The sequence below is a fragment of the Nycticebus coucang genome, chromosome 2, assembly GCF_027406575.1.
Source record: "Nycticebus coucang isolate mNycCou1 chromosome 2, mNycCou1.pri, whole genome shotgun sequence".
Lineage (NCBI taxonomy): Eukaryota > Metazoa > Chordata > Mammalia > Primates > Lorisidae > Nycticebus > Nycticebus coucang.
Genome location: NC_069781.1, coordinates 182942587 through 182968329, shown reverse-complemented (window position 1 = coordinate 182968329; position 25743 = coordinate 182942587). Strand labels below are relative to the sequence as shown.

Sequence of the window (25743 nt, the reverse complement as noted above, 5' to 3'; positions counted from 1 at the left end):
TGTGGGCGGGTAGAGACTGTGTCTATGATATTGGTTGGTGGAGCCCAGTGGTTCTGCCACTTGGCAGGGCTTGTCTGGGATTGTCTTTTAAGCAGGGCCTTGTGGGTGTGGGTGGACAGCCTTTGTCCTGGGGTGCTGCTTTTCCCTGGATGTAGAAGTGACTTGTGTTACCGACTAATGCTCCTTATCTTTTTATCTTTTGTCTTTGTCCATTGACTGTTTCTCTTAACATACTATGTAACTATAGATTCTAGTGAATTTTAGCTTCAATTTTACTGTCTGTATTCTATTTTCTTAGTTTTAACTTAAATGTATTTTTCAAAAGCTGGCATGCAAAAGCTTTCTTTTGGAGGAGTTGACATGATTGTTTGGCTTTTGTCACCTGGATTGTGAATACGTAGGTCACGAGCAGGTCAGCCACAAGTTAGGGAGCGAGGCCGTGGTGCTGAGGTGTGGGGCTCGTCCACACGGAGTTGTGCCTGTGGCGAGGTCCTTTCCCTGGAGGCATGTTTCAGTTCTAAAGGGAAATTCAGTGGTATAACATAGAAAAGGGTCCTTTAGTATAAAAGGATTATTTTCCTTTAAAGTTTAAAACTTAAGATCCTGGGAAGCCTCCATGTCCTGTTGGCTGCAGGGTGCCAAGTGCTGCCCTGCTGAGCAGCCCGGCTGAATCCCGGGTCACGTCCCTCTCATGCTCTCTGCGGTGAGGTCACATCAGCCTTGTAGAGTTCTGTCCTGATTATTCACGACTTTTATCTAAAAGCATCAGTGGAATTATTAGAAAGAAGTTGTTAGTATAGCCTCAGGTTTCTGCCTCATTCCAGTAAACCTAACTAAAACGTGTATGTGTAGGAATTAGTTCTAGAAACATAGTCTAGACTTGAGAAATTGTTTGAAATAGGAAGAGATTTAATTTCTAGAGTAGAGAAACCCCACCCCTAATCTCTTCTGGGCATTTTAACAGAATTTAAAAGTTTGGGAATAATGCTAACCTAGGAATAATAGTAAAATGAATAAGATACCTTGGAAGGACCAAGTCAGAGTGATGTGGGATGGCTGTGGCACCTGTCGTCCTCCTGGACGCAGTGAAACGTGGGAAGACGTCCACAAAGCCCTTTGCACCACCTGTGGGAAGCTCACATGGAGAGAAGGCTCGGTGTTTCTGAGAATATGTAGATGTGTGGATCTTTTGACTTTATTTTAGTGAACAGGCATGAGGCCTGTGAACCAGCGCACCGGGAATGTGCGGTTAGGGAGGATGCTGCGGCCGCGGTATCTCTGCCCGTGCTGCAGCCCTGCTCCAAATGCGTCCAAGAGTCCATTCAGTCCTCATAACAACGCCGTGAGGCAGGTTCTATTTTTGTTCCCGTTTTAGCTGTGAGAAAACAGACACAGAGGTTAAGTCCTATGTAATTTGCCAATGGTGAGATTAGTAAGTGGCTATTTTTATAATGTGAAGTCAAAACTGTTTTTTACTTCATCATTAAATGTGAGCGGAAAGACCTGAGGAACGTGAGCTGGAGTCAGCGGCCCAGCCAAGTCAGTGCAGCAGCAGGAGCTGCCACCTGCCCGGCCTGCTGCGACCGTGGTCTCCTTGGGCTCGCCCGACACAGGTCTGCAGCTGGGCCTTGATTCTGTATCCCGACATTTTGTTGGATTTTATTTCCTTTTCTTTCTTTTTTTTTTTTTTTTTGTGGTTTTTGGCCGGGGGTGGGTTTGAACCCACCACCTCCGGCATATGGGACCGGCGCCCTACTCCTTGAGCCACAGGTGCCGCCCCTATTTCCTTTTCATTGAAAGGCAAAACTCAATTTAGTGATATGCACAAATTTTAAGTGTGTCATTAGAGCGTTTTTACTTGTAGAGCTTTGATAGATGTGCAAGCCTGGACAGGGATTCCATCTCTGTCACCCCAGAAAACTCCCCCTGTGCCATTTCCACCCTCACCCTGCCCTGGACCAAACCTTGGGCCTGTTTTCTACCCTTTACTCACTGTTCCGCTTCCTTCCCACCATCGCATGGTTGGGCTGTTGTGAAGCTTCGCTTAAGCAGAATTGTGGTGTGTTCCTTCCATCTCAGTCTGCAGGCGTGCTTTGCCGTGATTCTCAGCGGCTGGTGTGGGGAAGATAGAGTCTGAGCCTTGTGCTTTGCAGAGAGTGAGACATGTGCTGTGTGCCGCAACCCCGCACTGCTCTGTCGCCACTGTGGTCAGTGTACTGGTGGCACCTGCTGTCGCAGACAGGAAGGACCCTTGTGTGCTTCAGCATGGACATGTTCTGTGTTAATCGGGAGGAAGGTGCTGGCTTTTCCATTTGTACACATCTGCCGTTTTGATCTTTTCTCTCCTGATGGAGGGTCCAGCCTGTTGACAGGTCCTTCCAGTCTGAAAAACTTTCTTCAGCATTTTTGGAGTGTGGGTATGCTGGCAGGAAATTCACTTAGTTTTCTTTTGTCGGAGAATATCTTGCTTTTACATGTTATTGAAGGATATTTTCACTGGATGTAGGATTCTTTGTTGAGAGTTTTTAACTTTAGCACTTGGAAAAACTCGGGGGGCCGTCCTCTGGCCTCTGCTGCCCGCTGGCTCTGTCCCTGCCCCCCGGGGTGCTCTGCTCTGGCCGGTTTCACGGTGGTGTCTATGTCTTTGGTATCTGAGCAGCTTGAGCATAATGTGTTCAAGTGAATTTATCTTATTTGGTGTCTGAATGTGACTACATTTGTACACTTACACCTTCCACTAAATGTGGGAATTTTTCTTCCTTGTTTTTTTTCTCAGTCTCTCTCCTGGAGCTCTGCTGGCAGGTGTCCGGCTGCTGACACTGCCTGGTCTCTGCGAGCCTTGCTCATTTGTGTTTTCACGTCTCTCTCTCTTCTTGGGTTGGGCACCATCTGTGGCTCCATCTTCAGGTCACTGAGCCTTCTGTGTCCTCAGCCTGCTGCTCAAGACCATCCACTGTATTTTTTTTTAAGTTTAGAAGTAGCATTATTTTAGTTCTGGAATTTCCGTTAAGAACTTTTTTTCTCTCTTGAGAGCTGTTTCCTTTCTGTTCTTGTTCATTGTGACGACGGCCACTGGACAGTCCAGCCTTCTGGTCCTGCATGCTGCTCCCCTCTCCACCTCTCGCCTTCCCCATTGTGTGGACTGAGTTTCTTTGCACGCCTGGTGGTCATGGATTGCTTCTGGGAATTTGTGAACAGCTCTCTGTAGAAACTCTGGGTTTTGTTCTGTGCTCCTGAAGAGTGTGATCCTGTCATTCTGCCTGTCAGCAGGCAGTGGATTTGGTGGATTGCCCCCGAGACTGTGCTCTTGTGCCTCCACAGCTGGGGTCTCTGTTCCTTGGCCTTTGCCTTCCTTGTGTCTTGGAGCCTGCCCATCACGTGTATTTCAGGGCGCACACAGATGTGGGCAGAGTTTATGTGCAGAATTTGGTGTCCCCTTCCAAGGCTGTGAGCCCCCTGGAATTTCTCCCTCATGCTTCCAGGTGGGTCGGGCCAGAAGGTGCTCCTGTCTCTAGGCACAGACCCCTCCCGCTCCAGGTCCCGCTCAGCTCAGACTGGCAGGCGCTCCTGTCTCTAGGCACAGACCCCTTCTGCTCCAGGTCCTGCTCAGCTCAGACTGGCAGGCGCTCCTGTCTCTAGGCACAGACCCCTTCTGCTCCAGGTCCTGCTCAGCTCAGACTGGCAGGAGCTCCTGTCTCTAGGCACAGACCCCTTCTGCTCCAGGTCCTGCTCAGCTCAGACTGGCAGGAGCTCCTGTCTCTAGACACAGACCCCTTCTGCTCCAGGTCCTGCTCAGCTCAGACTGGCAGGCGCTCCTGTCTCTAGGCACAGACCCCTTCTGCTCCAGGTCCTGCTCAGCTCAGACTGGCAGGCGCTCCTGTCTCTAGACACAGACCCTTCCTGCTCCAGGTCCTGCTCAGCTCAGACTGGCAGGAGCTCCTGTCTCTAGACACAGACCCCTCCTGCTCCAGGGCCAGCTCAGCTCAGACTGGCAGGCGCTCCTGTCTCTAGACACAGACCCCTTCTGCTCCAGGTCCTGCTCAGCTCAGACTGGCAGGCGCTCCTGTCTCTAGACACAGACCCCTCCTGCTCCAGGTCCTGCTCAGCTCAGACTGGCAGGCGCTCCTGTCTCTAGACACAGACCCCTTCTGCTCCAGGTCCTGCTCAGCTCAGACTGGCAGGCGCTCCTGTCTCTAGACACAGACCCCTCCTGCTCCAGGTCCTGCTCAGCTCAGACTGGCAGGCGCTCCTGTCTCTAGACACAGACCCCTTCTGCTCCAGGTCCTGCTCAGCTCAGACTGGCAGGCGCTCCTGTCTCTAGACACAGACCCCTCCTGCTCCAGGTCCTGCTCAGCTCAGACTGGCAGGCGCTCCTGTCTCTAGACACAGACCCCTCCTGCTCCAGGTCCTGCTCAGCTCAGACTGGCAGGCGCTCCTGTCTCTAGACACAGACCCCTCCTGCTCCAGGTCCTGCTCAGCTCAGACTGGCAGGCGCTCCTGTCTCTAGACACAGACCCCTCCTGCTCCAGGTCCTGCTCAGCTCAGACTGGCAGGCGCTCCTGTCTCTAGACACAGACCCCTCCTGCTCCAGGTCCTGCTCAGCTCAGACTGGCAGGCGCTCCTGTCTCTAGACACAGACCCCTTCTGCTCCAGGTCCTGCTCAGCTCAGACTGGCAGGCGCTCCTGTCTCTAGACACAGACCCCTCCTGCTCCAGGGCCAGCTCAGCTCAGACTGGCAGGCGCTCCTGTCTCTAGACACAGACCCCTCCTGCTCCAGGGCCAGCTCAGCTCAGACTGGCAGGCGCTCCTGTCTCTAGACACAGACCCCTCCTGCTCCAGGGCCAGCTCAGCTCAGACTGGCAGGCGCTCCTGTCTCTAGACACAGACCCCTTCTGCTCCAGGTCCTGCTCAGCTCAGACTGGCAGGCGCTCCTGTCTCTAGACACAGACCCCTCCTGCTCCAGGGCCAGCTCAGCTCAGACTGGCAGGCGCTCCTGTCTCTAGACACAGACCCCTCCTGCTCCAGGGCCAGCTCAGCTCAGACTGGCAGGCGCTCCTGTCTCTAGACACAGACCCCTCCTGCTCCAGGGCCAGCTCAGCTCAGACTGGCAGGCGCTCCTGTCTCTAGACACAGACCCCTTCCACTCCAGGTCCCGCTCAGCTTGGTTTTTACGCTTGGTCCAGAGTTGATAGTAGAAGAGGATTGGTCCAGCTACTCAGTCTTGTGGGAAGTAGAACCACCTTCTTTTCATGGGCAAGAGTTGTGGCAGATGCAAAGTGCACGTCCTGGGAGGGCTGGCCGTCCTTGAGGAAGGGCAGCTACCGTGGGTGTGTATTCCCGGAACACTTGCCGAGAGGAAGGATGAGGTCTGTGTGGAGAAGCAGCTGGACGGCCTCTGCCTCAAAACCCAAGGAGCCTTTGGGGAACGTCAGTGCAGTGGTTCTGACTGATGGGAAGGAGAGTGAGGCGTGTGGCGGGGCCAGGCTGGTTCTGGGTTTCACCGTAGCACAGAGTCATCTTGGCAGGTACCACATGCCTGTGGTGAGGGTCTGATTGCAGCTTCTGTCAAGAGTTAAAGCTTGTATTTCTTTTTTTCAGAGAAAAAAAATTTAAACTTTTGGGTTCAAGCGATCCTCCTGCCTCAGCCTCCTAAGTAGCTGGGACTATAGGGCACCCACCACCATGCCCAGCTAGTTTTTCTATTTTTAGTAGGGATAGGGTCTCACTGTTGTTCAGGTTGGTCTGGAATTCCTGAACTCAAGAGGTCCTCTACCCTTGAGGTGTGCTGGGATTACAGGCGTGAGCCGCCCTGCTCAGCTCGTCTTGAATCTCTTGACCTGACGGTCTCTGGTCCCGTCTTTCCCTGTGTGGCTGACTGTGAGAGACTTGGCTTCTGAGTCTCGGAAGCAGCTTTGCCTTGTTCTCAATAGGTCCTGAGAAGACTCCTGGAGGGAACCTGTGGCTCCCCTAGAAACCCACTGTTCTTCAGGGACTGACACTTTCTGGACTTCACATGTGCATTCATCCGCTTGGGTTCCTGTACGTTCTGGTCATGTCAAGTGACTGTTCTTCCCATCCCAGATGCTGATTGCTCTCACACTGAGCCTACATTCTGGCCAGTACCCCCAGCTGTCTTAAGGTATTAACTGCTGTGAAGGGTCCATCTCAGGCAGTTGAAAATTATACTGGGAACCCAAATGGTCATTATAGCATTTTTTATTTACTATGATTGGACGTGAGCCAGTTTTTCAAAGAAAACTCCAGTATTTAAACACACTTCTGGCCAAAATATTCATAATAGTACTATTTTGTGTAGGATTACTTAATGTTAAAAGTTCTGAAGATAAAGAGACCTACAGTGAAAGCTTTATTTGCACCCCACCCCACCCCCGTGGATGTGAGGCCCATGGCCTTAGACTCAGCTGAGATTGCAGTATGGAGGAAGGACCACAGTCCCTGTGTCTGAAGTTGTCTGTCTATTCTTGATGTTACAGGGGACACACAATCTGAGTTTTTCTGGGTGGGGGAGTGACCATGAAGACGAATGTGTTTTTCATGTCACAGTTGTCTCCAGCTTGCTGGGTTGTGGGTGGTTCCCACAGGGCGTGGCTTCTGTGCCCCTGTCACCTGTGCCTTCCTCAAGCAGCTGGCAGTGTTTTGACCCCTGCTCTGCCCCCACCCAAATGTGTCTGTGTTGTCGGGTTGGGTTGAGCACCAGTCTCCATGTGGGGTTGGTGGGCGGCTGCCGGAGAGCCCTTGAAGCTTCTGTCCTTGCTGTGTTACCGACCTGGGTCTTTGTGGGACAGGCTCCGTCCGTAAGAGCCACAGGCCAGAATGCACTGCTTCCACCGAGCAGCAGCCAGGGGAGCTGACCGCCTCACTGTTCTTGCTTTGTGGTTGAGGACATGGGTTTGGGGAGGTCAGATTGCTTTCTGAGTCTCATAGCTTGAGAATGGATGGCGGGTTCCCCCCTGAGGCTCTGACTCAGGCCAGCCCCTGGCATGCCTGTAGGAGGTCCACACTTTCCACTGTTACGTTCTCTCAGTTGTGTAAATTTCCTCCCCAGTTTTACAGGCACTTGGGCCTGTCTATGGGAGCATTTTATCCCCATTGCATAAGGGCGAGTTTTATCAATGGAGGGTGGTTGCACAGACTGTGGGGCACAGTGGTCAGGCTCCGGTTGGTAGTGAAGGTCAGTGTCATGTCCTTCAGACCACAGAGGGTGAGTGGGCAGCTGGGGCAGGAAGGGAGAGGAAAGGGCCAGGATAGTAGGAACAAAGGAGCTGTTACGTGGACGAAGGGGATGCTTGGTGTCAGCCACATTGCATAGGTTTCCAAGACTAGGGATCAGTCAGGGTACTGCACTTTTTGTATACTGGAGCGTCCAGAGCAGGATTCCAGGTGCATTCAAAGCTTCTGTACCTGTGCCCCTGCCCCCGGGGGTCTGTTGCCTTGGTCTGTGGTGGGCTGACCTGGTCTGAAAGCCTTGGGTGTGGGGTGGGGTTGCCCTGCCCCAAAGCTGCTTTGGGGAGAAGTCTCCGAGGCAGTGGCTTTGCAGGGGCTTATCTAGTTAAGTGCTGGATACCCTTTGCTGAGATTTTGAGCAGTGATTTTTCTCTTTTTAATGAATAGAGTTCTAGGGTAAGGAATATTAAAAAGAACGTTTGACGTGGAAAATGGGTTTCTGGTCAGTGTTGGCTTTCTCTTGGCCTAAGTCAGCAAATAGCTTTCACTATTAAACTATTCTTTTTTTCTGTTTTTTAGGGACACATAATGACTATTTTAGTAAAATGCTTACGAGTCACTTTTCTTTGTATGTTTTATGTTTTTTTTTTTTTTTAATTGACTTAAAAGCACTTAACAGATGTTACCTCTTCCTGTGTAGATGTGGGTTACTTGGAAAACAGGTTGAAAATACATGACTGTTTGTTTTCTGTAGACTTAGTTTGGGTGGTAGCTGCTTTGGACTTCCCACACGGCCCCTGCCCAGCCCCTGCCCACCCCTCCATGCCCACTCAGCCACAGCTGGGAGGGCCTCTGTCCAGCTGCCGCAGCCCCAGCCCCAGGGCTCCATGCTGGCTGGTCCCTCACCTCTGGCCCTCCCTGCCGTCCTCTGGGTGTCACACTGCGCCCACCTGATACTTGGTTTGAAGTTGTGTTATGCGTGTGCGTGTTTGCTCCCTTTGTGAGAACGGGGCTTCTCACGTCTCGTTCCGGGCTGTCTCCAGCGCCAGGAACAGCTCCTTGAGCAGCGCCAGCCCTGGAGGGTGGTGTGTGGTCTTAGGAGTTTATCTGTCATCCATGCCTTGTAGGAGGGTATTATATTTAGACTTAATATCTGTAACTTTGTTCTAATTATAGAAGTAGTCACTGTTCCTTGTAGAAAAATACAAAAATCACCCAGAGATAAATAGTACTCTGTTATGTTTTCTGTTGTCTTTTTTCAGTGTGTGTGTGTGTGTGTGTAGACATACGTAATCGACATACATGTTTTTCACGTATCCAAAAAAGGCATCCCTCATGCTTTTTATTTACTGAATTATTTAATCGTGTGGGTACAAATGTGTTTGAGTACGTCAGTGTTGCTCTGTTGCTACCTGTGTTGCTTGCTTTTGCTCTTTTAAGGTGACTCCTTGCTCACAGACCTTTGACTGCTTTGCTGACGATTCTGTTAGACTAAGTCCTCCTAGTGGGGTCAGGGGGCCAGAGGCACAGATGTCATAAAAGTTGATCATACCCTGTCCTGTTACTCTCCAGACAGCTGCCCCGTTCACACTTGCTAGCTGAGGATGACTGGCCAGCATCGACTCTTAAGAGCATTTTGTTTAGCTGTAGTTCAGATAATTCAATAATTTCAGTAATTTTTCAAGCTTTCATGCATTGGTTTTAGAAAAGGTGATTGTGGCCGTGTGCAGTGTCTCACTCCTGTGATCCCAGCACTCTGAGAGGCCGATGTGGGAGGAGTCCTTGAGCTCAGGAGTTCAAGACCAGCCTGAGCAAGAGTGAGACCCTGTCTTACAATTTTACTAAGGACAGGCAGACTAGCTGGGCATGGTGGCAGGAGCCTGTAGGCAGCAGGATCGCTTGAGCTCAGGAGCTTGAGGTTGCTGTGAACTATGACGACACCACTGTGCTCAGGGTAACAGAGTGAGACTCTCAAAGGCAAAAAAAAAAATAGGTGATCACTTGTCACGGTAGAGTCCAGTTTTTTAAAAAAATTGTTATGTACATACATACATGTATATATGTAGTGTGGTGGTGAAATCCAGGCTAGCGTACCCATCACCTGAATAGCTGAAAAGTTAGCCAGTCCCTCACCCCTCCTGCCTTTTGGTATCTCCAGGGCCTACCAGGGCCCAGGGCTCTGTGGTAGGGTCTGCATTTAGTGGTGTCTCCGTGGAAGGAGAGCCCGGCCCCAGACTGCAGTGAGGAGTGCACACGGGCGGGAGCCGCTGGGGGTGGATCTTGCCTGGCCTGCCTGTGCTGCCTGTGTGGGCCTTCCGTGGGCTTCTCTCTGCCACAGAACTTCACCTAATGAAATTGTCTTCCTAGCCACTCTGCACGTGCCACGGACACTCCATCCATCCATCCCTCCCTCCATCCCTCCATCCATCCATCCATTCCTCCCTCCATCCATCCATCCATCCCTCCCTCCATCCATCCATCCATCCATCCATCCATTCCTCCATCCATCCATCCACCCATCCACACACACATTCATCTACACACCCACCCACCCATCCACCCACCCATCCATCATCCATCCATCCACCCACCCATCCATACACACATACATCCATCTACACCTCCCTCCCATCCATCCACCCATCCACCTGCCCATCCATCTACACACACACATCCATCCATCCATCCATTCCTCCATCCATCCCTCCATCCATCCAACTCTCCATCCGTCCATCCCTCCCTCCCTCCATCCCTCCATCCATCCAACCCTCCATCTGTCCATCCCTCCCTCCATCCCTCCCTCCATCCATCTCCATCCATCCGTCCATCCCTCCCTCCCTCCATCCATCCATTCCTCCCTCCATCCATCTCTCCATCCATCCATCCATCCATCCCTCCATCCCTCCATCCCTCCATCATCCCTCCATCCCTCCCTCCCTCCCTCCATCCATCCCTCCATCCCTCCCTCCCTCCCTCCCTCCCTCCATCTATCCCTCCCTCCCTCCCTCCCTCCCTCCATCTATCCCTCCCTCCCTCCCTCCATCTATCCCTCCCTCCATCCATCCATCCCTCCCTCCATCCCTCCCTCCCTTCATCCATCCATCCATCCACCCATCCATCCATCCATCCACCCATCCCTCCCTCCCTCCCTCTCTCCCTCCCTCCCTCTCTCCCTCCCTCCATCCATCCCTCCATCCCTCCCTCCCTTCCTTCATCCCTCCATCCCTCCCTCCCTTCCTCCATCCCTCCCTCCCTCCCTTCCTCCATCCCTCCCTCCCTCCCTTCCTCCATCCCTCCATTCATCCATCCCTCCATCCCTCCCTCCATCCATCCCTCCCTCCATCCATCCCTCCATCCCTCCCTCCCTTCCTCCATCCCTCCCTCCATCCATCCATCATCCATCCATCCATCGATAGATATATCCATAGACTCTACCATGACAAGTGATCATCTATTTTTCTTTTTGCTTTTTATTGAGAGTCTCACTCTGTCACCCTGGGTAGAGTGCCATGGTGTCATCGTAGGTCACAGCAACTTCAAACTCCTGGACTCAAGTGATCCTTCTGTTTACAGGCTCCTGCTACCATGCCCAGCTACTAACAACAAGGGCGGCTGACATTTATTTTATCCCCTACTTGAGTTTTTGCAGTTCTTGGTACTGTAAATGCATTTTACTTAATTCTCACTGAGCCCTATGTGGCAGGTCCCATTGTCTCCACCTTGCCATGGAGCACCCTGAGTGGGTGAGGCCTCCGGTCAGCAGTGCACTGTGGACACAGGCTGCCTGGCTCTGGCGCTCTGTGTCCTGGGTCTCACCTGCCCAGACCCCTGAGGACCCAGCAGCTGCGGCCACTTCTGCTTCCTGTGGGCCTGGCAGCCCAGAAAAAGCATTTAGGAGCTGATGCTCAGCTTTTCTTGTTTTTAATGTGGATTATAACAGTTCCTGCATAGATGACGTGGTTGTGTAGTGTGGGCAGGCACAGATCAGTGTGCCACGTGCGCCTGTGAGTCCAGCGTTTTCCTTATTCTGTTCCCACAGCCCCTCACAGGTACCTTGGCATTCGGTTTGCACTTGGGTTTTTAAGCTCATTAAATCTTTTTTTTTTTTTTTTTTTGGCTAGGGCTGGGTTTGAACCCGCCACCTCCGGCATATGGGACCGGCGCCTTACTTCTTGAGCCACAGGCGCCGCCCAAGCTCATTAAATCTTAATCTTTTCATGCCAAACCCAGCATTCAGCCCCCTTTCAGTTTTCATGGCTCCCGGAGTCCAGCTGGGGTGAGCACTGGTGATGTCCAGCCTTTCCCCGTTGCACCTAGGGCTGGGCTGGTGACATCTTGAACATGTGTGGGAAGGCTGGCCACCACCTCTCTGTAGGCGTCGCCAAGGGGTTCCTGTAGTGGTCGTCTTGCTGGTGGCCGTGCCTGTCCGTGGCCGGCTGCACCGTCCTGTGCCTTGTTCTTCTGACAGGTGATTCCGTGGAGGCTTTGTTTTTTCCAGATAGTAGCCGCTGCTTTGACAGGTTTTTCTTAAGCCTCTTCCCTTCACTTGGGAGTTTATACCTGTGTGCCCACTGCCTGCCACCCCTTTCCAGGGGTTTGGGAGAGGTGACGTGCTCGGTCCGGGTCTGAGAGCTGTGGCTGTGTGGACGGGCTGTACGGTCTTAGGTGGGTTGAGCACCCCACTGAGGTGTGTGGGGCTGAGCTTCCTATAGACCAATGTTTCTCAACTGTGGGTCACGACCCACAGGAACTGTATTAAAGGGCTGCGGCATTAGGAAAGTTGAGAACCACTGCTGTAGACGCTCTTGGATTTGTGCTGGCTCTGGGGGCTGGAGTTAAAAGAGCTTACCCTGGCCCTACACTTCATGAGGTTTATACTGGGGCGGCAAGGTGGATGGGGGTGGGGCTTCTAAGCCTCAGCACTAATGTTTGGGGGTGCCCTGTGAACTGTAGGATGTTTGATAGCATCCCTGTGGCAAGGTGGGGAGAGGGGAGAATTGCTCCCAATTGAGAGCCCCTGGGTAAGGGAATAATAGAAAATAAGACTTTGTAAATAAAATTAGGATAAAAATGTGGAAGAGCTGTAGGAGTTAGAGAAAGGGATTTGAACCTGAGGCAGCAGGGCAGAAGGAGCTGTCAGTGCCCAGACAGATTTCCACCAGAACACCTGAACTCAGGCGTGTCCCTGGCAGGCTTGTTTTGTATGACAATGCCTGTGCTGATGCGTCCAGGACTTCAATGTTTGTGGAGAAGCAACAGACCTAGAAGGGCAGGGTGAGCGGCTGCCAGGCAGCCCTGTCCTGGTCCCTCAGCTCCGGCTGCAGCAGACGTGACTGTCCCCAAGAAGGGACTTGTAGCCGTGGAGGGTGGTGACCCCTCATAGCTTTATTTTCTCCACCCTCCCACTGGATGGAAACCTAGCACTTCCTGCCACTGGGAAGGTAGGTGGACAGCGTGGAGCGTTGTGCACCCCGTGACCTTTTCTCTGCCGGCCTCATCGCAGCACACGAAGTGCCTTCACACCCCTCCCTCCGTGCTCAACTGCCTCCAACCCACTGACTGTGTTTGAGAAACTCGTTTCTCTTTTAATACTTTGATGACTGGCATTGTTTGCAATCCTGTGTATTTTATACATTTGAAATATATTTCTGGGAAGGGCCCAGAAGCTGTCATCAAACTGCTGTAGAGGTTGCTGGCACCCAGCAAATTAACTGCAGGCTTGGGGAGCTCGTTGCAGTCTCCCAAGCAGTGTCCTGGTCTGTGGGGCGAGCACTGGAGCCCCATTTGGGCAGCTCCTCTGCTGCAGTTGGAATTTGGGGGTTTGGCCTGACTGCTTGTCAGCACATCCTCTTCAGAGGACATTAGATGATCTTTTATGAAATAATCTTAAAGATTAAATATCTTCTGAAAGTTGTCATATGGTCCATGAACATTAAAGTGAGTTTTACACACAAAGAAATGGTGTGTGATGTTAGATGTTTTCCCATCAGATGTCATGAACTGGAGAAAATCCCCCATAAGGGACAGTGGGGGGGTGTGAATTTAGCAGATCCCCTCCCCCACTCACCCTGCCAGTGCTGGGATTCCTGGCCCCTGTGCCACCTGAAGGAGACAGTGGGGTGCTGTGTGTGTGGGTCTCAGCAGCTGCTGTGTCTTGAACTCCTCTTGCAACACGGGTGTCACCTGGGAGCTAGTTAGAAACACAGTCTCAGGCCCACCCAGATCTTCAGGGTCAAAACCTGCCTTTTAACAAGATCTGGAAGCATTTTGCACATTATAGTTTGGAAGCAGTGGCCTCATCTCTAAATGGCTGTAATAGCTGGAAGGTCACCTGTCTTGAGAGCCAGGTGTGAGCTGCTGGAGCCCAGGTGCCTGCACTTGAGAGCTTCCTGTGGGTTGTGCCGTGAGTGAGGAATCAGAGCTGGCTTGTGCCCGTGACAGCCTGTCTTGGGTTGCAGCTTTGTTAGCCCTGGCTTGTGTCTGCGTTAGGGCTCTGGTGATGGTCTGCTGCATAGTTTAGATTGCGGAAGTTTTTCCTTGCATCTTTTAATTTTGAATTTTATTGTAATGTGGTGATACATATTTTATAGACACTCTTTAAGTGCCTACTTCCTGTTAGCAGCGAACAAAACAAACCAAATAAATCCCTGCCTTACTGAGCACTAAGAAGTCTTGTCTCTGGGATCTTTGAGTACAGGTGGGAAGAGAGGTGGGGGCAACCAGGCCAGTGAGTGGGTCGGTGGTGGGGGGTCTGCTTGCACGGCCGGGCTCGAAGTGGCTGACAGTGCAGGGTAAAGAGCTGAGAGCCGGGACAGGGGTGCTCTGGACTGCTCATTTGGGAAAAAGCAAGGTGCTTGTTCAGAAAGTGTTTTGATTGAACCAATGGGAGTAATCTGCAGGGCGAGTGGGCCTTTGTCTACAGAGAACTGGCCGCCTTCCTGGCAGAGCGGAAGGCACATGGCAGCTGGGCAGCTCTCTGCTCTCGCGCCCTGCCGGTGACACCCACGAATGAGCCTGAGTCAGAGCGTGAGTGGAGCCGGCGGTCACGTGGAGCAGGCTCACTTAACCAAAAATAGCCCCAAAACAGCATTTCTGGGAAACGCGAGTGAAGACAGCTCTCAGCGTAAACAGAGGAGCACAGAGTGAAGATAAAAGCTTGGTGGGAAAAAGTGAACATTTGGGAGACAAACTAAGAAGAAATGCTTTGGGAAAAAATACTGCGAACACGCATTTCTTTTCCAGGAGTTAGAATTTCAACATGTTTTCTTTCATGTGTTTGTCACATGTCACACACGTGTTCTGTGGGGCCGTCCTGTGTTTTCCCTTCCAGTGTAGCTTTTCCTGGTCACGTGCAGAGGGGACTTGTTTGCCTGGTCTCCTCTCTGTCTTTACTGGGAACTGACCACTGGATGGGCACAGGCGTTGGGGCCATGGCTTTCTCAGCTTGGCTGCAAATTAGAATCACCAGGGAGCTTCTTGCACAAAACAAAAGACAAAAAGCCCCACTTCCAGAAATTTTGATTTAATTGGGTGTGTGGACTATTTTCTCTGTCCTCTGATGGGCAGTGGGGGCCAAGCTCTGAGTCAGCACAACACCCTCCTCCCTTGAGGCCTCCTCCCTGCCTCCCCCGAAGGCTGAGTGTCTAAGGTCGGCTGGCCTGGTGGCTCCCTGGAGTGTTTTAGGGTGGATGGGTGGTTTCCTGATCACACACGTTTCTGTTTGGGCAGCAGGCTTGCCACTGGCCGCAGTCGGAAGCTCATGTCCGGCTGTCAGAGTAGCTCACTGTCTCCTTGGGACCAGGGCTTAGACTGTGTCCCGAAGTAGCCCAGACTGTGTGGTGGGTCATGCGTCAGGCCACACAGGACAGCATCTGCTGTGTCATGTTTGTTACGGAGTGAAAACATGTTAACCTCAGTTGTTTCCCAAAGTCATATTTACTATTTGGAACTCAGGATCTTCTTTTTTTTATAAATGTTATATCTTGTATCAGTTCTATTATTAAGAAACTTTGCTAAATCTAAGAGAAATCACAAAACAAACCAAGGTCCACTTCCAGAAATCCTGGTTTAATTTGGTGTGGGCCACTGCTCTGACCCCTCAGGGCCTTGGAAGTTCTGGTGGGACTTACAAATAATTCAGAAATACAACTTTCTTGATAATGTTCTGGTAATGTAATCCAAACAGTTGACTTTCTGGAGGAATACTGGGTGGCCAGGATTTATTTTCTTGTGTTACATAAATTTGCAAATTCACCAGCATTGTGTCTCTTTTCTTAGAAGGCATTTGTTGAGTCTTACGGTCTGTTTGTCCTCTACAGGACAGAGCAAGGATTTCGGGGAGTTCTTCCGCAGCTTGCTGTCTGATGAGATGCGGTGGTGCCCTCCCACCTCCATCTCTGCATCCAGGCCCTGCCTCCATGGGCCAGCCACTAGTTGTGGGATCTGTACTTGGGAGTGAACTTGTGGAACACCTGCTGTCAAGGTCACAGAGTGGGAGGACAAATGCAGACCAGAGAGGTCATCCCTGTCTCGAGGCGGAGGCTGTGTTTTCTGTAGTTGCACATGCAGCAGATTACTCAGAAACCCGAGCCTCTTTTGATAAACTTTTAAAAGTCTTATCATTTGAAATTTTGAAATATGTTAAAAGGAGACAGTATACAAGTTAAAGCATTGGTAAATTTCATTCTTCTGAATCCTGTGCAAGTTATATTTTGGTTGTAAAATGTTCAAATATTGATGAGAGAAAAATGAAAGAAAGTCACTGTTGCCCTCCCCACCATGCTCAAGCGAGCTCCCTGGTCTCCAGACGGTTGCTCATGAGGGCACAGACTCACTTCTCTGAGCTTGTGGAAGGGGCCGATCTGGCGGCCCTCACCACACGGTGTTGTGTCTCTGGACTTGTCCTGTGTTGGAGGTTCCCATAGTGGCAGAGACTGCCCCACGCACTGGGGTGTCACCATCCCTGGGGGGTGTCCTGTGATGCGCTCAGCCAGGTCTCTCGTGAAGCTGTTCTCAGGCTTTTATTCCTATAAACAACCTGCACTTGGATGTATACCCCTTCATCTCTTTCACTTGTAAGTATGTTGTATAATAACGAATTTCCAGAAATGGAGTGATAATCGTAGAATAATCTTTTCAGATTGTGCCCCAAGTGTATTCTGGTTGTATTCTGTTCTTTACTGTTGTTTTTAGAGCATTTTATTCTTTAAGAGTTATAGGAAGACAGCATGAAATCCTGCCATGTAATTAGTTTTATGGAGAATGATTTGATGTGAAGAAATACAAAAATAAAGTGTTGACTCAAGTAAAAGTATATAATTTGTGCCAAGTTGGCTCACATAGTTTACATCCCAGCGTGGACACAGAAGTGCCCATGCTTGGTTCGTTATCTGGGCTCTTTTCAGAGTTTAGTGGAGTAGTAGGTAGGTGGAATTTTAACCCTTTTTTAGGAAATGCTGCTTATTATACTAATAAACATGTTTTATAGAAAAATTTGAAAGCAAGGTAAATGTGACTTGCAAATAACAGCATCGTTCTTGGTTAATTCAGTGGGAGAAAATACAATGATTATGTTTTTGTTCCCTCAGATCCCTCCTAGAACTGAGACCCCCATTGGCAGTGTCAGTAACAGTCTGGAGAATGCACTGCACACACCAGCACATTCCACGGAGGAGCCGCTGTCCAAGAGGCCTCTAGGGAAACACAGTAAAGGTGAGTGTGCCGATGGGTTAGAGGAGGTCAGCAGGTCATCCTGGAAGGTGATGCCCGGGCGTGGGCTGAGACCTCGCCACGCTTTGTTAGGTGCACTCCGACCTTCCTCATCAGTAAGCTGTGTTGTTTTTCTAATTCTACCATTAGGCCAGGCACAGTGGCTCACACCTGTAATCCCAGCACTCTGGGAGGCTGACATGGGAGGATCCCTTGAGCTCAGGAGTTCAAGACCAGCCTGAGCAAGAGGAGACCCCGTCTCTACAAAAAAGCAGAAAAACTAGCTGTGTGTCATGGCAGGCGCCTGTGGTCCCAGCTACTTGGGAGGCTGAGACAAGAGGATCGCTTGAGCCCAAGAGTTTGAGGTTGCTGTGAGCTGTGATGATGCCAGGGTGACAAGAGTGAGACTCTGTCTCAAAAGAAAAAAGTTAATTCTGCCATAAGTGCATGAAAACTTTTTAGCTGTAAAAATCTTAAATACTGCTATTAAGGGGGAAAACAATGAAAGTCACCGTACCCTCCTTGCCATCCCACAGCAGAGTAAGCCCTGGTTGTCCCTGGAGCGTCTGTGGTGGTGGTGGCTGTGATGCTTCTGTAGACTCGAGTGCTGCTGGCCACACATGCCTTCCAGGTCCTTGAAAGATGGCCAGTGCAACTGAGGAACTGAGTGTCTTTTCTTAATTGAAGTGCAGGCAGTGGCTGCCACACAGGACAGGGAGGCTCTGGAGGGAGCTGTGACCACAGGGCTGGGAGTGGGGGGTGGTTCTGCAGCCTTGAGATGGTCTGGGGCTCACCTGAGAGCTGAGCAGCTGTCAGCTGGTGTAGCTGCTCAGGAGGCACACGGTGGTGACTCGTAGGGCTGGAGGGAGGCCGTGGTCATGGGGTCATGTGTCTCTCTCCTGTTCACAGATGTGTCCCTCTTCTGAACTGGAGCAGTGTGAGGTCGGCACCTGCCCGGTGTCTGCCCTCCTGTTTTCCTCTGTCTTGGGCATGGTGGTTTATACCCTACGGGTGCTTCACAACAACTTTGTTTTTAAAGTGACTTCCCCTTCTGAGAATATGACCCAGAGCTACCTGTCTGGGATCATTTCCTTCGCGGCAGCCTGTGTATGTGTGGAAATAGTGACAGTGAGAAATTAGCGGGTCCTGCGACAGCCCTGGGAGGGTCACTGTCCCCATTAACCCTCGTAACTGTCCTGGGAGGTCACAGTGATCTTTGTGTACCCCTGTCTTAATCTCGGTCAGCCATGAAGAGCGGTAGTGCTCTGACCCCACGTGGACGGTGGGCGTCTGGACTGCAGGTGCTGTGTGCTCCGAGGGCGGCATCTCCCTTCCTCCTCGGACAGTACAGCCCAGGACCAGGTCCTGCCCATCCGCCTGCCCCCACACTAGACTTGTTCACCACAGTTTTCCTCAAGACACAATTACTAAGATCCCTGTTCATTTTTTATCTCTGCCTGTCATGTTCTTGTCTGTACACTTTTGGGCCCTGAGCGCCACTTCTCAGTGACCTGTGGTGAAACTCCAGCAGAAGGCAAAAGTGAGGCGGTGGCTGTCTGGTCTCAGACCCCCACAGGGCCCCACAGGGCCCAGTGAGTAGAGGCTGTGTGCCCCGCGAGTGCTCTCCACTCACTGCCCTTAGAGTTGGTGCCTTCTGTCTGGACACTGGCGAGCGGGTTGACCTGGTTTTATCAGTTGCATGTCTTGTCCTTGAGTGTCCCGTGGGGCCTGGTCACGGAACGTCCCAGGTCACTCTGGGCTGTGTGGCTGCATCACTGCAGAGTCCTAGTCCGTCGTTTCTGGCCGCATGCTGTTGTGGTTTTCCTCCGCTTCCTTAGAAGTCTTACAGCCATGCAGTTTCACTCACACCGTGGTCAGACTTTCTGGTTTCTTGGGGAACAGTTAGGACGACGGTCTCTGTGCTTCTCTGGTCAGACACTGACCTACCGCATCATAACCCCGTGAGAGTTCGGCCCTGTTGAGTTGTAACGGTGACCGTGGGAGGAGGTTCTTACCCCATGGCACAGAAGGGGAGCCTGAGTTGCAGAGAAGTAACGTTCCTGAGGTGTGCCGGGCTTCCAGCCCAGAGGTGATGCTCTGACCCTCTGTTGACGGCTGAGAACACCTAAGGGAGGTGAAGGTGGCGGGCAGCGCGCACAGTGCAAGGACTGGGGCAAGATGGGTAGTGTGCCCGGGGCCTGGGAGGGGTTGGGGCAGCGCGCACGGGGTGCAGGAGGGGCGGGAGCACAGCTGCCTCTCGGGCGGTTTGTTCTGTGGGAGTTGAGTGGCGAGCGGGAGTGACCCGGCCATCCTTGTGGCTTTCAGGTCCTGTGTTATCTGTACGTGTAGCCAAGGACTGGTGTAGACTCACGGGGCTCAGTGTTTTCCCAAATCCACCCGTTTGTGAGGAAAACAGTTACAGTGATGCACAAATTGGTGGAAATTACTTTTAGTGACACTCCCAAAGAAGTGCTGTAGCTTTGTTCTTTGGACTTTGAGTGATTATAATTTTTTTAAGTTATCTTTTTGTGAGATGGTAAAAGAGGGTTTGATACGGTTTATTTACCATCAGTTCTGAAACTTTGTGGTCTCAGGATCCCTTTGCACTCTTAAAATTGTAGGTTCAAAAGAGTTCACATTTGTGTACATTATATTTGTACATATTTATCATGCTATAAATTAAAAGTTTTTATTTTATTTAATAAACGTTTTCTATTGTATACAACTGGGGTTTGTATGTTTGTTACACAGCATTACTAGGGTTGGAAGACCAAACCCCATTGTCTTATGCTTTTGATAAAACAAAATCCAACCCAACAAATTAGAACATGAATTCTAGGGCCCAGTGCGGTGGCTCAGGCCTGTAATCCTAACACTCTGGGAGGTCGAGGCAGGTGAATCACCTGAGCTCAGGAGTTCCAGACCAGCCTGAAGAACAGCGGGACCCCGTCTTTAAAAATAGCTGGGCGTTGTTTCAGGTGCTACTTGGGAGGCTGAGGTGAGATGATCTCTTGAGCCCAAGAGTTTGAGGTTGCTGTGAGCTGTGATGCCAGGGAACCCTACTGAGACTCAGTCCTCCCCACCTCCCCCCAATTTTTTTTTTTTTTTGATAAGACAAGAATTACAATAAAATCTAAAATTTCAAATACCATTAGTATATTATGTTTCCTGAGTGGTGCTGGGATTCAGTGTGGGGCTGGAATTGAGGAGCCTTTGGTAATTTTGCCTTCCCTACTGGGTCTTTATTCAGCATTCTGTTATAAGGACTTTCAAACATACATTAAAGTTTGAAGAATTTTAGAGTGGGTACCTGCCACATAGATGCCACACTTTTATTATACGGATGCTTTTTGACAATGGGGTTATGTTTTGATAAACCTATTGTGAGTTGAGAATACCATTAAGAAAATGTATATAATACACGTGGCCTGTGAAGCATTATAAAACATCTTCAGCACACTTAGTTAGCCTGCAGTTGGGCAAAATCATCTAACACAAAGCATATTTTATAGTAAAGTGAATATTTCATATGATTTATTGAGTACTGTACTGAAAAGTGAAAACAGAATGATTGTGTGGGTATGTGAGATGCAGTTTATACCAAGTCACTTTTTTTTTTTTTTTATTGTTGGGGATTCATTGAGGGTACAATAAGCCAGGTTACACTGATTGCAATTGTTAGGTAAAGTCCCTCTTGCAATCACCAAGTCACTTTTGTATCATTGCAAAGTCAAAACAAATCTTAAGCGTAACCGTGTCAAATGGCAGAGCTTGAGTGCTTGTTTCGAACTGATGGTTTGCAGCCTCCCAACTAGGCCTTCTCATTTAAACTGCAGGATACAGGGAGTGGTGTGAAAGACCAGTGAAGCTGCTGTCCCAGGACCACAGGCTTCCTTCTCCCTGGGCGCCCCGGGCTGCAGGGCCACCTCACAGTCCTCACTCTGGGGCTCCACTCAGAGCTGGACCATCTCCTGTGAGGGCGGGATCCTGCAGCCCACTTTCACTGCCTCCTGAGCATTATTTTTGCTGCCTGATGTGGCCTTTGGTAGGATGGTCAGCGTAGTGGGGAAGTTGGCAGGTGCTGCAGGTCGGGGGCTCCCTCCCCTGCGGGGGTTAGGCCCTTAACTACAGGCTTCAGCTGTATATACTTGTCCACTCTGTTGGGGTTGCATTTATATTTTATATAAGTTTAAGGGATGATAGTGTTTCATATTATTTATATTTTTCTATTTCCACTGCTCTTAACTCTTTCCTGAAAATTTGAGCTTCCCCTGTCTCATTTCCCTAAAGAACTAGCTTTCTCATTTCCTTTAGTCCAGTTCTGCTGAGCGTGGATTTTCTTAGTTTTCATTCATCTGAAGGCACCTGTGCTTCACCTTCTCTCTTGCCGGCTGGTCGTGGCGCTCAGGGTCTGTTCAGCTCAGTGGTGCCATCTCACGGCCTCTGGTGAGAGTCTGTGCCGTGTCTGCTGGGCGCTGCTCCCCTGGCCACCCGGAGACGCCCTGTCCTTGGTCTGGAGTGGTCTGTCTGTGATGCGCTTTTCTAGTATTTTGCTGCTGCTTTGCTGAGCTGCTGCTGTTTTTTAAAAAACTTTTCTTTGATTTGTACCAAATATGGGGATTTTCTCAGCCATTATTAAAATACTGTTTCTTCCTCCTCCCTTCTGCGCGTCTGAGACCACAGTTTGTATGTGTGATAAACATTAGGTCTCAGCCCACAGATAACCAAGCTCTGGTAATTCTTTTCATCTTTTTCCTTTCTTCAGATTGGACACTTTCTTTCCATCTGTCCTCAAGATTGTTCATTCTCTCTCATGTCCAGTTCCCTGTGCAGCCTGCCCAGTGGGCGTTTTGTGCGTTATACTGTATTTTTAAGTTTTAGGATTCCTATTTGACTCCTGTTTATAGTTTCTCTGCTGAGATGCTATCACTCGTTTATTATGAGCACGATTTTTATATCCACGAATACAGACACAGCAATGGCTTTCAAATCTGGTGTGTGAATTCCAACATGTGGGTCATTTAGGGCTGGTGTCTTGTTTCTCTTGAGTATTCCTCAGGTTTTCCTGTTTCTATGAATGTCTGATTTTAAACGGTGTCGTACCTGATGAACATGCGGTTTCATTTTTTTTTTTTTTTTTTTGTGGCATGTAGTATTGCCTGGGCAGAGTCACAGCGCCTGCTCCTGTGTGGTCCGCTGAGTGCAGTCGACGCCCTGAGTCTGCCCAAGCACATGCAGCTCTGGGCTCAGCCAAGCGTGTGGCACAGTTTGCATGCAGAGTCTGAGGGTCTGTGCGTAGCTGCTGTGGGCTGCTGAGCCCAGCCCTGCCCCAGAGCACCCAGCGCTCCTCCCAGTTCTCCTGCTCCCTTATTCTCTGTGTAATTTAGATGGGTATTTGTTTTGTAAATGTTTTTTTCCAGATTTTTTCTTTGTTGTTTGTGGAAGGGTGGGACCAGTGTGAGCTGCTATAATGCTGGGCACAGCTGTACTGGGTCATTTTGATGGCTACTGCCCCCTTCCCTCTGACAGGTGGCTTTGCTCAGGCTGTCTCAGACCAGCGATCCTCCCAGCTCAGTCCTTTTCACTCTTCCTTCTAGCTTCGGGGAAGACTGTAGCCGCTCTCCTCCCCAGGGAGATTGGTCTTGCTGTCACCCTCGCAGCCTCCTTCCCTTCCCCAGGGGCCGCCGGAGGCGCCTCCTCATGTCTGCAGGTGCAGAGGTGTCCTGTGGTCCTGAGCCTCTGTCCCTGGCTGGCGTGCTGCTTCCCCACCCTGGCAGGCCCCCCTGTATCCTGACTGCAGGACCCACTCCTCTGAATCTGCTCTCGCGGATGCTGACGGGGGACCCCGAGGCTGACAGACTGGGGTGGGCTGGTGCGTCTCAGGGTTCACTGACGGGGGACCCTGAGGCTGACAGACTGGGGTGGGCTGGTGCGTCTCAGGGTTCACTGACGGGAGACCCCGAGGCTGACAGACTGGGGTGGGCTGGTGCGTCTCAGGGTTCACTGACGGGGGACCCCGAGGCTGACAGACTGGGGTGGGGTGGTGCGTCTCAGGGTTCACTGACGGGGGACCCCGAGGCTGACAGACTGGGGTGGGGTGGTGCGTCTCAGGGTTCACTGACGGGGGACCCCGAGGCTGACAGACGGGGGTGGGATGGTGCCTCTCAGGGCTCACTGACGGGGGACCCCGAGGCTGACAGACTGGGGTGAGGTGGTGCGTCTCAGGGTTCACTGACGGGGGACCCCGAGGCTGACAGACTGGGGTGGGCTGGTGCGTCTCAGGGTTCTCTGTCATTCGTGATCACCCACTCCCCACTCTCCCTCCCTTGTTTCTTTCATTTTCTTTAAGTACAGGGTCCAGTTAAGGCCCTTGCTGGGTTTTCCTCTTGCCTCTCTGCTTCCTTGGGACACCCCCATCCTGTCTGCCCCTCAGGTATCAGTGGCCCGAAAGCTCTCCCATCCCCCACTCAACACTTCTCTGGTGCTCTGCTGATGTTCGAGTCTGCAAGTCCAGTTGGGATTTGCTCACCTGCTGGTGACCAGTGGTCAGCAGGCCTGGCTAGAAGCTTGCCTGGTCACTGCCTGGGAAGGTGCCTCCAGCGTTTGTGATGGGTCCCAATCCTGCACTCGGCTCTGCAGACCCTGGGAATCTCAGAGTCTGGCCCTGCAGGGTGCTCGCTCTTGCTACCGCCTCTCTGATCTCTATCCTGCCCAAGGCCTCTGTGGTCTTGTTCCTCTCTGGCTGGTCCTCAGGCAGGGACCAGTCCAGTGTATGTGAACCACCACAGTCCCCTCCCCCCAAAAGCTTTTCAGCCCTGACTGAGGAGAAGAATGAGGTCACACAGCACTTCCTGTCCCCCTGCACTGTCCATTCAGTGGGAACCATGGTTCTGTTCCTTTTGTTCAGGTGAGGACCTGAGGCTTAGAAGGATTGAGTGATTTTGCTCACGATCACAAGCTCGAAGGGCCACATTTCAAACCCAGATGTTTGGACACACAACCCCTGGTTCACTGGCACCTGCAGGAGACACCTGGCTGCCTTCCGGCATGACCTTTCCCTGGTCTTGTCTCCGACAGCTCCTGGACCTGACCGCGGAGCCCTCCAGGTCCAGCACCATGTCACTTTGAGCCTTTTTGAATCCCATTGGATCCCACTGCACCTTGTACCCGGGTTGCTGAGGAAACATTTGTCTTCACACACAGAGAACATCACACAGGCTGCTAAGAGTTTTCTCTTTATTTTTTCTTCTCTTTATCTTGATCCCATCTTCTGTAGGAGGCCCCTAAATTTAAGTCCATTGTCACTAATCATTCAAGGTGGAAAATGTGTTCATTTCCTGCTTTTGCTACTTCAAAGATATCTTTTATCAACTTTGTTTTTCAGATCATGTTACTTTTGTTTCTCTTTCTGGAGAACAAATCAAATTAATATAATGTAGTTAGATCATAAGAAATCAAAGAGGGCGGCACCTGTGGCTCAGTGAGTAGGGAGCTGGCCCCATATGCTGAGGGTGGTGGGTTTGAACCTGGCCCCGGCCAAACTGCAACAACAACAAAATAGCCCGCCATTGTGTTAGGCACCTATAGTCCCAGCTACTTGGGAGGCTGAGGCAAGAGAATGGCCTAAGCCTAAGAGCTGGAGGTTGCTGTGAGCTGTGGTGCCATGGTACTCTACTGAGGGCAACAAAGTGAAACTCTGTCTCTTAAAAAAAAAAAAATTTATATATATATATATATATATAAAAGAAAGATAAATTACAGCATTCTTAAGTATAATGTGGTAGCATGTCCTGAAAAGATGTGGACAGTGTAGTGGGATGTCCCCTGGGGCAGGCTGGGCAGAAGCAGCTAAAATAGTCAGGAGAGTGAGAGGATTGTTGATATTTTAGGGATATTATTATTTTTTTTTTTTTTTGCGTGTGTGTGTGTGTGTGTGTGTGTGGTTTTTGGCCAAGGCTGGGTTTGAACCCACCACCTCCAGCATATGGGACTGGCACCCTATCCCTTTGAGCCACAGGCGCTGCCCAGGGATATTATTATTTAATTGGTACTTTTAAGAACATGGTTGTTCATTTTTTTTTTTTCCAAGTCTTTGTGTGGGGATGAACATTTTTTTTTTTTTTTTTATTTTTGGCCAGGGCTGGGCTTGAACCCGCCACCTCCGGCATATGGGACCGGCGCCCTACCCGTTGAGCCACAGGCGCCGCCCATGGGATGAACATTTTTGTTGGAGTTGAGTTCCACCTTTATTGCCTTGTGGTCTGAGAAGATAAAAGAAGATAAAAGCTATAATTTCTAATCTTTTAATTTTGCTGAGGTTTGATTTGTATCCTGGGATGTGGTCGATTTTGGAGTACGTACCATGGGCTGACAAGAAAAATGTATATTCCTTAGCTTTGGGAGGTGTGTCCTGTATATATGTCTGTTAATCCCATTTGTTCTAGGATCATGTTTAAGTCCTTTGTATCTTTGTTTAGTTTCTGTTTAGAGGACCTGTCCAGTTCTGTCAGAGGGGTGTTAAAGTTCCTGACTATTATGGTGTTACAGGGTATCATATTGCTCAGACTCATCAGGTCTGTTTCATGTATCTAGGAGCATTTAAGTTAAGTGCACAAATATTTAAAATTGAAATGTCTTCTTCTTGTACTATTCCTTTGACCAGTCTAAAGTGTCCATCTTTGTCCTTAACTAAAGTTGTTTTGAATCTGGTTGTATCTGAGAATAAGATTGCAATTCCTCCTTTCTTCTGATTTTCATTTGCTTGAAGTACTGTTTTCCATCCCATAACCCTGAGTCTTGATTTGTCCTTCTAGGCTAGGTGTGTCCTTGGAGACGGCATATGGGTTGTTT

At 50.5% G+C, this 25743-nt stretch overlaps 1 protein-coding gene across 2 annotated transcripts in view; it reads left to right on the top strand.

Annotated features, from left to right (window-relative positions):
* Positions 1-25743, top strand: part of ZCCHC14 (zinc finger CCHC-type containing 14) — a 79561-nt gene that overhangs the window by 12273 nt on the left and 41545 nt on the right. For both annotated transcript variants that reach the window (XM_053554394.1, XM_053554387.1), the window contains exon 2: positions 16773-16896. In XM_053554394.1, coding sequence (XP_053410369.1) covers positions 16773-16896 — 124 coding nt within the window. The remainder of the gene's footprint in view (positions 1-16772; positions 16897-25743) is intronic.